The 17,781-nt window shown below is 40.4% G+C and overlaps 2 protein-coding genes across 2 annotated transcripts in view; both read left to right on the plus strand.

The window, feature by feature from the left end:
- The first annotated feature begins 700 nt into the window (after positions 1 to 700).
- LOC117561437 (probable ubiquitin-conjugating enzyme E2 W-B) lies at positions 701 to 12,434 on the plus strand. The gene is made up of 6 exons (XM_034238864.1): positions 701 to 763; positions 1,603 to 1,694; positions 6,990 to 7,092; positions 10,237 to 10,392; positions 10,474 to 10,549; positions 10,633 to 12,434. The coding sequence occupies exons 1-6, from the start codon at positions 749 to 751 to the stop codon at positions 10,644 to 10,646; spliced, it is 456 nt and encodes a 151-aa protein (XP_034094755.1). The 5' UTR covers positions 701 to 748; the 3' UTR covers positions 10,647 to 12,434.
- A 1,600-nt stretch (positions 12,435 to 14,034) lies between these two features.
- stau2 (staufen double-stranded RNA binding protein 2) overlaps positions 14,035 to 17,781 on the plus strand; it is a gene marked incomplete at its 3' end in the record, with an annotated part of 77,373 nt that continues 73,626 nt past the window's right edge. Inside the window, 3 exon segments of the mRNA XM_034238835.1 lie at positions 14,035 to 14,137; positions 16,708 to 16,900; positions 17,227 to 17,357. Coding sequence (XP_034094726.1) covers positions 16,717 to 16,900; positions 17,227 to 17,357 — 315 coding nt within the window.

Raw genomic sequence — 17,781 nt, forward strand, 5'->3', positions numbered from 1 at the left:
TTAGATGACACCTGGGGATTGTTGTAAACACATACAAATATACACATATATTGCAGATTCAACACAATCAGAATTAGAAAGAGATGTATTGCCAAGTACACGCACGAGGAATTTTGATACAGCTTCCTCTCGATTCCTAGAGAAGAAGGCACTTCTACTCCTGGCTTATATCAAAGTTTAATACATATTTTAACACTAACTCTGTTTTTCCCCTTTAGTGCTTCTTGATATTGCAGATGCCTCAGTGACCCATGTGACCGCCACCTCAGTGAATTTTAACACTTTGTTTTTGACTTCCTCCATCTTGTTTCTATCTTTATTGAAATACATGCCAACATGAACTAATGAAATGATACAGATCTATAAACCTCCTCCCCCCCAAAATGCTTCTTAAAATAGCAGACATTATTGATCCATGTCATTTTACCACTTCCAATAGTGTACATTATAATCCAAACCTCGTTTAGATATGCAGCCTATATATATATATTTAAATAATTAAAAAACGTTTGCAAAATAATAAGATAATAATTTAAAAACCTATTTTTGTCCTCGAGTTATTCTTGAAATAGTGGATCTCATAGACACTTTTTTTTTTTTTGTAATGAAATTATGTTATATAAAGCTGTGTCAATTACAGTAATCAAGTTCTCGCGAGATCTCCGATTGGTTTGCTGTCAAAACAACTTATGTGCGTCACGTGATCTGTGACGTAGTGCCTCCGCTGCTGCAGGGGGGGGTTTCCATCATGGCGTCGATGCAGGTAAGAACACAAACGACATCGACCTGGATATTCATAATTTAACTGACCTTCAGTGGGGTTTATTCAGACAGTTTACTACCATTTTAACTTAGGTACAAATATATAATCGAGGTGGTGTTGACATTAAAGTAAAAGCGAGGAATTTAATGCTAAATGGTTAGCTCTGCTGCTAGCATTACAACCTAGCACCATCATCAACAGATGCCAGCTTCTTGTTTTATTGAAATCATGACTGGCGGTGTTTTAAAGACAGCAACACATCGGTATTAACTCAAGGAAGGAGATGTTATGAGTTAATATACAAAGCTAATGTTTGACATGAGTGCTAGCTGCTGTTTTGGCTGGCGTTGACGTAAGCTAGCTAACGAACCAGTGCGCAGCAGATTGAGCAGCTTATCAAATAATAACAAGCATTAACAGATTTTTCATCATTAAGATATCAAATAATTACAAACATGAGGTTTTAAATCACCTGTTTGAGGATTGGTCTCTTATTGAAATGAAGGCAGTATTTTCTACACGTTATAATTGTTTTTATTTGTGAAGATTGAGCAGTTTCCTCTCCAGCTGAGCATGTGGAGATTTACCATTTATAATTACAATTACACAATTATAACTTTGTTATTTAATCTACTGATGAACTAGGCTATTTCTAATCATTTTATTTGGCTTAAAATAGCTCTTTTTGTCAGGGTGGAGTTATTGTTTTAACTACATTTACAGTATTTACAGCAATAAGATGTAAAATAATGTAATAGTTAATGTCTTATTAAAATGTAGGAACAAATAAGGATTTTTTCTACATGCTATAATTGTTTTAATTTAATTTCCTCCTACAGAAAAGGCTGCAAAAGGAATTATTAGCCATGCAAAATGATCCACCCCCAGGAATGACACTCAACGAAAAAAGTGTACAAAACACCATCACACAGTAAGTACTCTTGTGCTTTATTCAGCTTCTAAGCTCTTACATTACTAACAGTGGTTATCTGTTGATACCAGAGGGTACAAGGACATGTTGTGGAGCTGATCTGAATAGCAATTGATTTCATTGAGACTGTGACGAGCGAACAGTGAGTGAAATATAATGATCTACCGGATCAAATGCGTGACTAATGTAGAGTAATGATAAATAGTTTAAATAGCTAAACGTCTGTCCTAGTAGTAGATCATGCAGACTAAACCAACAACATACAGAGTGATTTTTAAATAATGCAAATAGCAGAAACAGGTGTGATAAGAACACAAAAGGAAGATTGCCCCTTCTCCTTTTAGGTCATGAAGGATGGATATATTCTTCATTGTTGTCTGCTAAAAGCCTGACACAAATACAGGCTGCCATGTCTTTTTTATCGTGCTTTAACAAAGTCGACGCCTTGGGGAGGGAATTTCATAGTTTTGGTGAGAAACAATAAAAGGCCTGTGCTGCTAATTGTATTATCCATGTGATATTTTGTATTCAAAAAGGTCAGCTCCATGTCTTATTCTTGCATTTCTAATTATTGTGTAGTCCATCAATGGATTGCTTTTGGAAGACCTATGATTACTGTCGTTTTTTCCGCTTGAAATAAACGCATGAAATGTGCATTAAAAGTACTTAATGCTGTAGGAAGTATGGCGATGAAATGCTGTTGTATTATAGCTGCATGTATGGAGGAGTCGGGGTCAACTAGTGAGTGGCAGCCCTTCAGTGGAGAGTCTCTAATGCACAGCGTCACTATTCATCCTTATCAAATATTTAACGGTTGATTTGGCATGCAGCAGTGTGTCGAGAGCAGCACGGAGCAGAGGCTGCTAGCTGACCGCTCTGACTCAGTTTCTTCCCTTATTGTGTTAACCGAGTCTTTACCTGTAAAGGGATTTACGACAGATATTCTGGCCGTCATTCAAATGTCTTTTAGCTGCAGGCTCACACGCGAAGTTCAGAGTGACTACCTGCAATCAGAGGTATTTCAATGGGGATTTAACCAATGGCCCACTCATCAAATAACTGCAATATCGTCACATTTGCACAATTACAAACTGTGAGTCTGCTGTATCGTTCTTGGAAGAAATGCTAAAAGAATTGACCGTATGCAAACGGTACATTGAAGCATTTACCTGGCTTTTTCTCTGAACTAGTCACAGGAAAGGAAATATCAGTGAGCTAGACATTTGATTTCTGCACCCTGATGGCCTCGCTTCTTTATAAATACACATGCAGTTCGTTTGGCTTCCCCTATACTTCTTTGACCTACAGAATTGCACCATATCTGCTGGTTTTATCAGTCCCAAAATCCACCTCTGTGCCCGTCACCGTCTGCTTTTAAGGTCAAAGCCAAACCCTCTCATATGTACCCAATCGCTGCTGTTGAACATGTTAAAGAGTTCAAGCTTCCCTTATCCACGTGTCCTCATGGAGAAATACTGCAGGGACGTTTCCCCCAAAACCTCATCCCTAATCCTCAGTTCTTCTGACGTGAACCCGAGCCGCTTTTTGGCAGAGAGGAAGCGTTTAATCACAAACCTCTGCTTTGGCCAGACGGGCAGGATTATATAAAGATGGAGAGATACTTTGTGGGACATCATGTACTGTCTCTTGACAAAGACATAATACTTCTATTTCAGTCTGGATTTGAAGTTAGCAGTTTCTAAATCCTTCTTTTTATTTGTTTCCATTCTCTCTGACTTCAAGGTCCTTCTTGTTTTACTCCAAGGAAGAGTACGAGTTCACATCAAGCACTATGTCTGGGAAAAGCGCTTTATAAATACATCAGCTTGACGTCACACTCATTTATTGTTTTGTGTGGTTGTAAAAGCGACATATCTACGAACAGGTTTCCCTAGCTTCCTCGTTGTTTGCCCTGAACACGTCAGGGTGTGTCCTCGTCTGTTGAAATGTCTGTTTGTTTTGTGTGTCATGGTTACTGACAGTCGTAGGGATTTACCCTTTTCAATCAAGCGAGTCCCGGTGGAGTAAAGTATCTCTTCCTGCGTGACATTCAAGTGAACCTAAAAACAAACTCTAAGGACAGTGACCTTATGTTGTTAGTTTGATAGCTTTTGTTTAGGGTACGCTTTGTCTCGTTGCGCTGCTCGTTAGATTAGGAAGAGTCATTTTCTCACTCCATTTTCACCGTGTTGTTTTTGTCGGCTGGATCCTATAATCGCTACGGATGGGGAATTTGGGAAAGTTGAGCGTCATGTCCTTGGGTGTACTTTCCTCTGCTCACACTGTTGCCATGAGGTGTGTTTCAGCATCTTGATACACTGATACGGATGCAGTTATAAACATGGCTGGCCTGAATGACCTGATGTGCTCGAGGCTACGTTAGGAAGAGGCTCTGAACCCGAAGTCTCTGTTGTGACCCTCAGAGAAATGAGGGCAGAGATTGTGACGCTGCCATCACAGTTTCCCTGTCTCTTCCAGCACATAATAACCATATTTATTCTGCGCTGAATATCTGTCTTTCTTTGCGAGTGAAACCTCTGGGTTTTATATGAAGCAGGACCAGAGAAACTGGATCCTCGCTGCACACAGAGGCCAAAATGGATTTAGTTTAGATCGATAGAGTATCATGTTGGTACCAGAGGTCGCGTTAACCGAATATTTTCTGTCTATGACGGATTTTTTTTTAACAATGACGGACAAATCTGAAAGCAGTCCGTCATTTTGACAGATTAGAACAAACTCAGAACACAGCGCCAAAGTGTCCCCGCAGCGAGGCTCCGGTGTTATGCCGTGTTATGCATGCCCTCCAAAAAGGAAATTATACCGTTTCCAAACCTAACTGTCGCACAAATCATTGACATGTCTGTGAGTTTTGGCTTTACGCTAGGGCTGCACGGTATTGACAAAAACTGACATCGCGGTTTCCCCCCCCCTGCGGTATATATTACAGTTTTTTTTAACCTGTTAAGCCCCAAAGTCCCGGCGGGTACTTTACTTTTTTTTTTTACGACAGTGTCTCAGGGGATCGTAATATTTAAGAACCTATTAATGTGTTATACCAGATTAACGGAAATAATCTCAGCTAGCTGACGATACAAACCATTTTATACCAAACAAAACACAAGTCTCATAAGAAGCATCTCAATGACCCCTGAGCGAAAATGCTAACGCACTTTGGCACAGAACTCAAGATAAAAGTACCCTTATTACTTATCGTAGCTGCACTTACAAGATATCCGATTAAAGCTGAGGTTCCACAGATTATTTAGGTATATAGTATCATCACTGAGTGATCCGGACTCGACCAGGGGAAGCAAACACAGACATCACAACACGTACCTTTACGTCGCTTCGAGGGGAGATGTCTCACCGTAGCTGTCAATCTGATCAAAAGACGTGTTCAATGGCATTACAACGAGAAAGAAAAAATGCGGCTGAATCGGTTAATCCATAGGTTTTTAACGTCTGTATAAAAAAATTATTTAATTTATAATCCATAATTCCATTTTTATGTAAAAATCGCAGAGCAAAAGTTAGCTGCTAATGGTAGCTACCATAGTGGCTGCTGCTTCCGGTCTTGGCGATGCGGAAGTCTCTCACACACACATTACCAAATAAGGACTGTGTGATTTCCCCTCGATGCCATTGGCTGACGGTCAGCAAGGGGGGCCAGAGATATGGAAAATCCACCCAAATGGCCCCAGAAGAGTTTTTTTGTGCTAAATCTGTTTAAAAAGGTCAAATATCAGGGGAAGTTCTACACACACCAACACATGAACAAATAAGGAGTGAGAGTGACGACGCGTAGCCAAAACCGGAAGCTGCATACACTCTGGTGGCTACCATTAGCAGCTAACTTTTGTGATCCGATTTTTACATAAAAATGGAATTATGGATTATAAACAATTGCTTCAAAGCCACAGATACATTATCAACCTATGGATCAACCGACCCGTGTTTTTTCTTTCTCGTTTTAATGCCATTGAACACGTCTTTTGATCAGATTGACAGCTACGGCGAGACGATGTCCCGTAAAAGCTCCGTAAAAGGTACGTGTTGTGATGTCTGTGTTTTCTTTACCTGTTGCGAGATCGGATCGCTTAGATACTATACTTAAATAATCTGTGGAGTCTCAGCTTTAATCGGATATATTGTATGTGCAGTTTCGACCTTTCGAAAGGGTATCTTTATTTTGAATTATGTGCTAAAGTGCGTTAGCATTTAAAAAAAAAAAAAGAATAAAACCGCACGTCCCTGCGGTGTGAATACCGCGGTTATCGCCATGACACGGTATATCGTTCAGCCCTACTTTACGCTGTGCACGCTCCCGCGAGGTGCAGCAGCCATGCATAACACGGCGCATGTGAACTGTCCCTCCCCCCCCCCCCCCGTTGACAGTTCACGAGCATGCTTCCCCCCCCCCTCGTCAGAGTTGTGTAAAGGCCGACGGGTAATTCTGGATTTTGACGGAAGTTTTACGATCCTGTCCGTCAAAGTGACGGACAGCGAAACAGTCTAGCGCAACCTCTGGTTGGTACTGAAGCGCCGCCATAACCCCGCTGAAGATTGAATGTCAGGGAATGAGTCAGGATAAAACGCCTTGATTTACAGCAGCATGGGCACTGTGCTATTTAGACATATGTATGGCTATGTTACTGGCATCCTTTGGTTACTATAACCCTGTATGAACACAGTTAGAAGTACACTACATGTTTACAGCTTTATACATATGACTACAAAATGAAACAAGCATTTTGAACCTGACTTTATCCGATGTTCAGGTTTGTGTTCCTGCAAATCTGCGCATATTTAATTATATAATGGATACTTTGCATATTTAAACATGCTATTTCAGAAAACTTGTAATACAAAAAAGAATTGTCTTAATGTAAGTCATTAACTGGAGAAATGTCTTGCTGATATCTTTAAGTTAAATCACTCTATTCAGCTGTAGTGTCTCGCCTTAACGTTTTTAGTGTATGTCTAAAAATGCACATTGACTTGTATCTCGTTGCACCGTCATCGCTACGACCTCTGCTTCCACCACTCTTACTTATTTATTTATGTCTATGTTTTACTGCAGTGAGAGATGCCAAATACATTTCGTTGTACTTTGTATGATGACAATAAAGATCTATTCGTCTGATAATCTACTCCAGAGGGATGAAATATAACATAAACATGAGTGACTTGGCACAAGCCGGTCTAAGAGCTTTGAACTCAGTGACGGATATATATTTGTAATTGTTGTGATGTCTTAGTTTAACACGCTTTTCTTGTGTGTCTTTCCTCCAGGTGGATCGTAGACATGGAGGGAGCGTCTGGCACACTCTATGAAGGAGAGAGATTTCAGCTGCTTTTCAAATTTAGCGGTCGATATCCTTTTGATTCACCTCAGGTACGTTTCTCTGCAGGTGTGTGTGGGTGTTTCTCAATGTCGAGGAAGGATGCTCCAGAGCCACTATTTCAAGCATACTACGTCATCGAGTGCCGCCGAAGGACTGTTCCAACGTCCAGCATGCTTGCAATTCTACCGAGCCCGGCGTACTTCGTTTGGAGAAATTTCGAGGCTGCACATGAGTAGACTCCGCGGTCTTAAAATCCCCACAATGCTTTGCACACGGACCAATTTCCCCAAATCTGTGGCGGAAAATGTAAGGCGGGGTCTCTCATGTGACGCACACCTGCTCGCCTGTTCCACTCTTCGTTATCCGAATGCCAAGAAGGATTCTTGCCTCGCTTCTGAAGCAAGTGACTCGGAAGACATGTGCTACCAAGCAAGCGTCCTCGACATTGAGAAACACCCTGTGTGTCGGAGAGTGTGTGTGGCGCTCTTTGTCTCTGCTTCATACATGACGCACAAGCTGCTTCCCTGGGTGTGGACACCGAGGTCATAAAGTTTATTTTTGATATGGCTACGGATCAAGAACAAAATGGTTGGAGAACTGTGAAAGTAGTTTGACATCTTTTGAAAGAGTCCTTCAAACCGTAGACAGAAGATCTTGAACGACATTTGATCCACTAAAACATTGAAATCATGTCTGTGATTTATTTGAGTAGATCCAGCTCCATCTCCTCGTGCACAGTCTGTTCAGTTTCTGTGGTTCAACTCAGCGAGAGCTGAAGCCGTCTGCTTTTTGTCTGAAGCTAAATATTACAGCTTGAAAAATGAAATGTTTTTCCGTTCGTTTTTATCCTTTTTTAATTAGTTTTTTAACCGGACTTTATCATTTCAGTATAGATTGAACCTAAAAGTCATGTTTTTCACTGGTTATTTTAGTTTTAAATTACAATTAGAACCACATATTACAAACAGACCTGATCTGGTTCCTTACAGTTCTACTCAGTGGCGGCGCCAGAGTATTTGTGTTGGGTAATCTATGGTAGGGCTAACCCACACAGTGGTGGGGCTCAAGTCAGTATTTGTAATGTAATTACATACACGCTATATCGCCCTCCTTGACAGTGAAACGCCACGCGTGAGGCTTTTATTAGTCTCCTTTTATCAGCTAAATTACATCGAGAGCAACAGGTGTGAGTTAAACAATACAATAGCCTATTCTGCTAATTCCACGATGTTACAACATGCTACGCAGCGGCAGAAACAAGAAAAGTTGGCATATAGAATTGACACAGAGAGAGAGAGAGACAGACCCATTATTACAAAATATATTCAAAACTCACTCTTCACTCTTCAGGTGGGTCGTGTGACTCTGGCACCTGTTCGACTTGTACCTCAATGCGAGGGCGTTTAAGAACAAATCTATCCATCCGAAATATACAATTAATCCTCGAAGTTCTGCTGTCTGCTGCAATTTACTCTGCGCGAGTTTGGGGACTTTTCACTGTGAACGTGACGAGTCGACGAATCAGTAATGCATGACGCAGCAGACCCAACGTGTCGTTGCTCTGATTGGCTGTAGGTCTGTTCAAATTGCATTCGGAGGCATTTTGATCTGACCGCGGCCGCGCTGATATTATAACGCCAGAGCATTTCCACACCTTTAGTGAATAAAACTCCCCCACTACTTAGACTATTCCTTGCACCCCTCTGGCATAAGCCCGAATGGTCTCAACCATATTGCGTCAGTAACGTGCACTTGTTGTTACAGCAGGATCAGTTTGTGCGTTGAGCACACGACCAGTAGATTTTCGCAATCCGTGTTCTCAACATGCTTACTTTAACATACTTTTTCATGGGGGGGCTAAGGTAGGGCTAAGGTAGGGCTAAGGTAGGGCTAAGGTAGGGCTAAGGTAGGGCTAAGGTAGGGCTAAGCCATTTCTGGGTATGGCTGTAGCCTACCCCAGCCATACCCTGGCGCCGCCACTGGTTCTAGTTATGATGGGGTTTTTGTGCAATATCCATTTTCTATCTTCATTTGTTTAAAGAATGAAGGTCTCATTTACAAAAGACGACACGGATACTTTTTTCTGTTGTCGCACACACACACACACACACACACACACACACACACACACACACACACACACACACAGTTGAAGGGATTAGTTTATCTCCACAATCTTGTTTCACTCATCATGATCCTGGCAGCCTAAAAATAGCGGATGAGTAGGTGCAGAGAAATGAGATAAACTTAGCTGCTTAGCTCCTATCCTCTCAAGAGGAAGGACAAGCTGTCAGAGGCCCCTCCATCGAGGCCCAGGGGCCCCACAGGGAGCTGCAGTGCATTGTGGGATGTGGGAGTTAAACAACACAACGACTGATCAGCTGACTGGAGTCGATCACTTTTGTGTTCACAGCTTCTGTGTCACTTCCTTTAGAGGTCACTGAGCTTGAGTTTATGTCTTTATTTTGTGTCATTAATGAAAATATCAACCAATGGCTCCCAAGCCGCGTTTATGACGACAGAAATGACCCAAATTCGTACCTTAGACTACGTGACTAGCTGGGACAAAGTTATCTGGAAGATCTTTAATATCATGGATGAATATTTGGCCGATTTGAACCCTGGAGATGAGGACCAACACTCTTATATTTCAGAATGAGACTTTTCCTTAAGCCAGGCTTGCTTAGACAAATGAAAGATTAAATACACCTTTACGAACCTTTCTATAAGGACACTTGTAATAGCAATCTGGGCCTGTAAGTGGCAAAAACATACAGAAAATAAATGAAATGTACCACAGTTACCCTTTAAAGTCATCATGGTTGAATTCAAATGTACCTCAGACCAAGTGACTAGCTGTGACGAATACTTCTTTACTTCGGGATACGTTATCTTGAAGATTTGAACCCTGGAGATGAAGACAAACACTGGTGATATTGCAGAATGACACTTTTCCTTAAGCCAGGCTTGCTTAGACAAATTACAGATTAAATGCACCATGTTTTTCTCTGTAAGGACCTTTCCAATAACGACACTTCTGTGCCTTTTTTAAGTGGCAAAAACATACAGAAAATATACCACAATTATCGTTTAAAGTCCTCCATCTTGTGGCATCCAAACCCCCCACCTGTTAGAGACTCATCATCCCGCTGTGCACTCTGAATATTCCTAATAACCGCTGTTCTTTGTTTCAGGTAATGTTCACAGGAGAGAATGTACCGGTCCACCCTCACGTGTATAGCAACGGTCACATCTGTCTATCTATTCTCACGGAGGATTGGTCGCCTGCTCTCTCAGTGCAATCAGTCTGTCTTAGCATTATCAGCATGTTGTCCAGCTGCAAAGAAAAGGTAAACACACCCGTGATAATGCAGAATATAGCAAGAGGTGCATGCTAATGATATGCTGAACGATGTCCTGTTTTCTTGCAGAGACGACCGCCCGATAACTCCTTTTATGTAAGAACGTGTAACAAAAATCCAAAGAAGACAAAATGGTGGTATCACGGTGAGTGTGTTACACCTCGCACACGTTCACACATTGCTCGTTAAGGATGATTTAATTAACGTATGTTCCGTTTCCCTCCACAGACGATACATGCTAATGTACAAACTTTGTAATAATCGTAGAAGGAAGAAGTCCGACTGACCTACGTTAAGCACTTTTGAAATCATTCAGTCTTTGAACTCTGACCTTTGACTGGAACAATGGACACCATGCGCTGGCGGCTCTTTGTCTGCATTACCCCCCCCCCCCCCCCCCCCCCCCCCCCCCCCCCATGGGATGCATGTTTTAGCCGGTTGTAAAATAGCGGGCGATGATAATGGAACGTTTTAGATGCACCCAAGATGGATGGTTATTTGGCAGGAAGCTGGTAAAGCAGACGAGTCGTAGCGAGATCATTATAATTCCTGTTTTTTTTTTATCGTGACTTTGTGTGTGGTTGCTTTTCTTTCCCTTTTAAAGTTCCTTGTTTTGTGCAATAATAATAATAATAACCGATGGATGCATGCTGGGGGTCTGCAAAGAGAAATCCAAATCGTCTTTTTCCGGAATGGATCGGGCCGTCACGGAAACCCAAGACGACGCTTCATCCGTTTGATTTGAAATGATACGCTTCGAGGCACCTCTGGTCGTCCTCTTCTCACAGTTACCGAGGGACACTTAGTTATCAGGTTTAAAAGGGGGTGTAGTTTGTAACCACTGTATCGAGTAAACACCATTTTCTTCATCTTCCAACCTGAGATGTGGTCGCAGCTCTCGGACAAACGTCGGTACGGATGCGAGTTAAACAAATAACATAATAGCGGACGAACATCTTGTAGAGTCGTCCAGATTTCAAGGTTTGCAGCGGCCTCTCTTCCATTTAACGAATGTCTGATCCACTTTTTATTTGTATGATACGGTTGTTTTATTTCATGCTTTAATCTTTTTTTTAATGTTGAGTTATTTTAAGCTTGAAAAGGAGAGTTGGGTCAGTAGGTTTTTGTATTTGTTATTTAATTTGTGATCTCCAGAATGAGGAAGAGGAGTCTTAACAGAAGGAAAAGACAACCGGCCCTTTTTGATTCCCCTGGTCAGAGTTTTGGCTCAGGTACTTTTTTCAATAAAAGAGATCGCCTCTAAAAACATAAATAACCAGATATTTTAACTATATTTTCACCAAAAGAGACGGTTATGTTGCAACCTGACACGTCTGATCTATTGTACATAAACCGGTGGCGGTAGTTAGCAGAGGATGCATTTACTTTATAGCAGGGTGACGATAGGAGGGCTTTATTTCATTGGAAGACAGTCTGGCTGTTAAAGTTTTACAGTGGGGGTGCATGCCGTTTCAAACCCTACTTTTTCTTATTGGCATCATGTGACACCTTTTTCCATAACGTTAGGCAACTCCTTTCCTATAAAGAAAGCCACTCAGACATACTTGAATTGTTCCATCTTGGGTTTGTTTGTATTTTATTTCGCAGGGTCTGAGTGAGTGCGATGATACTCTGAACTGTAGAGCACACCGCTATCTCCAAAACGACATGGATAACATAAAGACAACTATTTAACCAATGACTTTCGATTTTATTAGCTTCATTGTTAGGGTCTGCCGAGGAAGGGCCTGATTGCAGTCGTGTTTTCGGGGGGTTTAAATCCCTCCTGTAGGATCAGAAGAGATTTGAAAAACGTTACAAAGGTTATTATTTAGTATTTCTTCTTTAGTTTTCTTCTTCCTGCTCCATGTGGTTTGAACTCTTAGCTTGCAGGTTGTTGTGAGTGATCAACACTAATGAGGGTGTTTATTTATATTTGACATTTTGTTCTGCGATGCGCAAGCTCCATGTAAAAGGTGCCTGTTCATTTTCATAATCAATAATAAAAGCAAAGATTCACTTTTATTCAACCGTCGTTTGCACAATGCTTGAATACATAATGCTTCTGTTCTTTTCTCTCCCTGCAGCGTCTTAAAGCATGTATCCATTTCATGCACGACTTTAACACTGAATGGGTTTAATTAGGATGAAAATTAGCAAATAAGTTGTATTGTTTTGGCCAGAAATGGGTCTAAAGGCATCTAACTAGCAGAAAACTGAGACAAATCTACATTTAATCACATAGTCATAATTTAAGCACACTTTGTTCTACAACACATACAAAACCTCATGTTAAGTGTATGCTGCTCACAGCGACCCATGAGGGTTTACACGTTTTAAAAGCATACCTTTATTTTCTGTAAGCTAAACATATAAGCAGATAGTAATTATTAGAGTATATTAATGGTATACCAGAAGCATTACCATCCATACAATTTCTTCTACATGGGACAATCTTTATGCATTTTAGTTTCTTAATTGTGTTGTTGGCCAAGCTTGAAAGACATCAATTTAATCTAAATAGCCCCAAAAGGACATTTAACACGAGCAGAAAACGGCATGTTAAATCACAGAAACGGTCAAATTATCGAATGTATCACTCAATATTTGCACTTTAAAACACATTGTGAGTATGTGATGAATTCCATGTGAGATTATATCTGGCAAAAAACATTTTCTATAAGCTTAACATAAAAAATAGTTTTCGAAAATACTCATTTTAGTTTTGGTACTCGGGATGAATTGATCACCCTGCTCTTTAATAGTTGTTTAGCATGGGCTGATCTTTATGTATGTATTTAACTGTGGTTGGCCAAGCTTGAAAAGAGACGGTTTTTTTAAATTGTAATGAACCGTAATGAACATTTAGTTTTTTAAATGGTAAAAAAATCTCACCACAATAACAAGAGTGGGCGAGTGGCGCCATCTAGTGGTCATTTCACAACATTACGCCTGTCAAATCTGATGAGACATAATTAAATTTCTTACATTTATTTCACTCAAATTCTCCCTTAGCTAATGCCTTTTGTACTTTTATACAGCTAGTAATTATTTATTATTGTTGCTTTTACTTATTTGTTATCTAAAATACACATTCAAAGGCACTGATATATTGTATAGTACCTGAGTAGCCTACTATCACAATGTAGATATAATAATTAGTAAAGACATATACAGTTGTTTATTTAAATATTTAATATATACAGAATAAATATAGTTTTAATAATGCATGTATGCACGGTGTTTCAATAAATACTCTTTATTTTTGATTAACTATACTAATAAAACAAGTATTTATTTATGGATTATTGATTTTAATAATATTATATTTTGTAATTGTTAATACACATTTATTCTATTTGTATATAAGATTATATATTGTAAAATCAAATGATTTAATCACAAAAAATATGTATTTGTATTCTGAAGTTACACAGCTTCAAGCTAACCCGGACTGAACCATTCCCAGCGCCGCGGGGGTGTCCGATTCATTCAGGATTCACGTTAAACCGTAATGAAGGCACGTTAGCGATACACTATGCTTAGCACTAACCACATGGATAAAACACACACCTAACACATGACATATGTTAAATAACCAGCCATTTAGCTTTAAAGTGGCGAATTTGTAATATGTATCCAGACAAATAAGTTGGTCTGCCCCTCTTCCATCCAGTTCTCTTTAGTGTTTGCCAATGTCGGAGGTGTAACTGGGGTCTGGCCCTGGACAAAGGTAAAAAATACACTCAAATGTTTGTCCCTGTGTTGATTTACAGTCTTTGGGTTATTGTCCACGCTTTTGCCAGTCTGTAAATCCCGTTTTTAGGCCTGAAATCCTGCATACTTTGGTGGAGGATGGGGCGGTATGTGGATGCTAGCAGAGGGGTGCTCGGCCGATCAGCCATGATGAGCGTTAACCGGCTAAACTAGCCTTTCCAGGGCGGATTTCTACTCTAAATTCACCGGGAGAAACCCCACTGACATGCCCATGACAGTATGCATGCTTTCCAATTCTGCTGCTTTGTTTTTAGCAGCTGACATGTGCAGGAAATGTCGTTTTCTCGTTGGTAACGTTAGCTTGTTGCTAAGCTGTAGTGTAGGGGCTGCAGACAGGCTGTGTCAGTGAACACACCACCTCCTTATTCAAGTTACTGTGCGGGACCACCGTGCATTGAATTCACTTTGCTTCGCATGCATGCTGCCGTGAAAGAAAAGCAAGGCAGACTGAGAACAGCATTATGCACGCAGATGCAAACAGACAGCATGCAATGAATTAAGGTCACAGAGCAGAGTAAAAATAGCATTTTAGGTTATTTTTTATGGGCATGCAACTGCTCTGTTGTTTACACCGGTCCTAGTATGGTGTTCAGGTGTAAACAATGGACATGCATCACTATTATTCCATACTTTCAGAGTGAAGCTCATGAAAACACCTGAAAACTGTCCTTATGTTTGGTTTAACACCTGTTTGCATTCTAACTATTGCCTAAATTAGCACTCACTTGAGGTATTTCAGGTATTGCCCATCACCTGGAGGGTTAGGGTTCAAAGCGAGCATCTCACAAAGTGTGCACTGCAGGCTGTCTTCTCTCCAGGGGAGCAGCTGACCTGTGAGGACGTGAAAAGAATTCCCCTCATTTCCCTTCAGTGTCTGCAGCCTCTTATTAATGTGAACCAGGAGTGGAGCTTTCCTGGCGAGATGTTGTGATACTTCAAGGTTTCAAGGCTTGTATTGTCATGTGTGCGTAGCTACAGTGTAGTTATGACAATGAAAATATTAGGTCATAGGCTCCTCCAACAGTGCAACACAATAACACAGATAAAATAGTACAAGTAAATACAATAAAACTGAATATGATAGAAACTGTGCAGAATAGTCTATATACAGTAATTAGAATATTGATAAACAGATGAATGAACTTTGTACATTTTGTAATCGATGTATTGCATGTTACATTAATATAAAACATGGTGGCATATTGTGTTTATCTTGCAAAGTGTGTTTAGATTCACCAAAACATTGCGTGCATGCTCAGAAAGATTAGGAAGTAAATGTTGTTGGACCCTCGTCTCAGTGGATGTGATGCCGGCCTTTGTACCTCACTTTGCTCTCAAATCAGAAGTGATTGAACGTCCATTGTCTTGCTCGCAGGATTCTCTTCCTTTCCGGGGAGCTTAGCAGCAGAAAGACGAGCAAAGCTCCTTCAGATAAAGCTTCATTGTGCGCTGTGTTCGCTGCCAGTGGATCAGAATGTGAGATAGGCCGAGGGCCGCACAGTTTGAAGTCCGTTAGCACGCAGAAGTCTGTCAAAGTGAGCCGCTGGATGTTCTGATGCTGCCCAATAATGTTCACACACATGCAGAGAAATGCAGGTGTGATGACATTAGGGCTAACAAGTAATCAAAATGTAATTAAAATCACAATATGGGCTAGTGAAATATTCAAATTGCAGGAGGTGCAATATTTGTTACAGGTAAAATATGTATTTTGGAGCTGCAGAAGAATACTTCAAATCATATTCCTGACTTAATAAAACATCTTTATTCATTATTTTATATTAAAATCATTTAGTAATCGCAATATCAGTCTAAATAATTGCTATTTGTTGTTTTTTCCAAATCCTGCATCCCTATATGACTTTGACTATAAGTGTTACAATAAGCGTCTTTGAGTTTGAGTGCAGAGGGATGGATGATTTTGAAAAGCCATTTATCTTAAGAGCAGGTAATAATAATAATAGATTTAATTTGTTAGCGCTTTTACAGGTGCTCAAAGACGCTTTACAGATATAGTGAAGATAAAATAAAGGAACAACAAATAAATATATAGTTAAAGTCAAATAATACAAAAACAGGTAGAGATTAGATAAGCTCTACCTGCTCTTGAGACACATCGCTTTTCTAAATCATTCATCCCTCTGCACTCAAACTTCTAAATTCATGATTTAACTTTATTATTTACTAACTTATTTATTGTGTGCTTTCTTCCTGTATGTTCCTGCCTGTCTTCAAAGTCAACTTTATTGTCAATCTTTCAGTTTGTGTGAACAGACGGAGAGATGGAAATACAGTTTCCCACACTCCCGAATACAAAATAAAAATATATATAAAAATATGTATAAACAAGACATAAGATGCTCATAACCAAGTTGCCCCTTCCGGGATTAATAAAGTTGTTAATTGATTGATTAGGAAAAGCGCTATCAAATTAAAGATAACATTTAGATGATGTACAGTTAAGTAACTAGCCATTTTGCTGTATGACCCTATACGTGTTATAATGCTGCGTGTGTCTTCCTGCAGGAATAGAGCATGGCTCAAGTGAAAGTTCAGACCTCAGCAGCCCTGGCTGGTCCTGGCCCCGCCCCCGGAGCCCCGGCCGCGGCCAGCCCCGCAGCGCTCGGTCTGCACCCCGCCCTCAACGGCCCCCCCACCTCCGCCTGCCCCGCTCCTGCAGGCGGATATGGGGACGACCCTGTGTCTGCCACATCGCCAGGTAACCAAACGCTTATTATGGGATGTGGGGAGGAGAAGGAAGCTCGAGAGATAATGTTGATATTTATATTTTACGTCAATCGAACACCTCAAAAGAAGCTTCAAATGTAAATCAAAGTGATTCATTGATTTGATTTCTAATGAATAATGAAGTCTTAACATCTCTTCAGCGTCTTCTATTGAAGCGATTATGCATTTTGACCTACATGCTCCACAAAATGAACTCTACTATATGGTGTAGTGTATGTCTATCAGTCCATGATGATAGTCCAGGCATCCCGTTGTGTTTCTGGTGCCGTTCCTCTGAATGAAATGTGTTTTCTTCAGGCCCGCCCCAGGAGAACATGGCAAACCCTAAAGAGAAAACTCCGATGTGTTTGGTGAATGAGTTAGCCCGTTTCAACCGGATCCAACCGCAGTACAAGCTCCTCAACGAGAGAGGCCCCGCACACGCTAAGGTGAGGAAACACAGGACATTCTGGTTTGACTAATATCACTAGATCTGGTATTTCCTTCCATCTTTATATCACGACAATTTAATCTATTTTAAAAGTTGGCATATGATTTAAAAGGTCATGCTCCTACCATGTGTCTCCAGAGGGATTGTGGGTAATGTAGTTCCATTAGTGCTGTGATAGATCTGGTATTTCCTACCATCTTTATCTATATCACAACAATTGTATCTATTTTAAAAGTTGGAATATGAGTTAACAAGTCTAGGGATCATGTTCATGCTCCTACCATGTGTCTCCAGAGGGATTGTGGGTAATGTAGTTTCCTGTGGTTTGACTAATATCAGTAGATCTGGTATTTCCTTCCATCTCTTGTCAAACCAAAGAAATAGCACTTGTTTTATTTGTTTAAATATCAGAACAATTGAAT

This window comes from Gymnodraco acuticeps, unplaced genomic scaffold (genome assembly GCF_902827175.1).
Source record: "Gymnodraco acuticeps unplaced genomic scaffold, fGymAcu1.1, whole genome shotgun sequence".
Lineage (NCBI taxonomy): Eukaryota > Metazoa > Chordata > Actinopteri > Perciformes > Bathydraconidae > Gymnodraco > Gymnodraco acuticeps.

What these genes read in the sequence shown, in the direction of transcription:
- LOC117561437 (XM_034238864.1), top strand. An exon ending in ATCCTTTTGATTCACCTCAG is followed by an intron (nt 7,093 to 10,236) that starts GTACGTTTCTCT and finishes TCTTTGTTTCAG; the next exon opens with GTAATGTTCACAGGAGAGAA. An exon ending in TGTCCAGCTGCAAAGAAAAG is followed by an intron (nt 10,393 to 10,473) that starts GTAAACACACCC and finishes GTTTTCTTGCAG; the next exon opens with AGACGACCGCCCGATAACTC.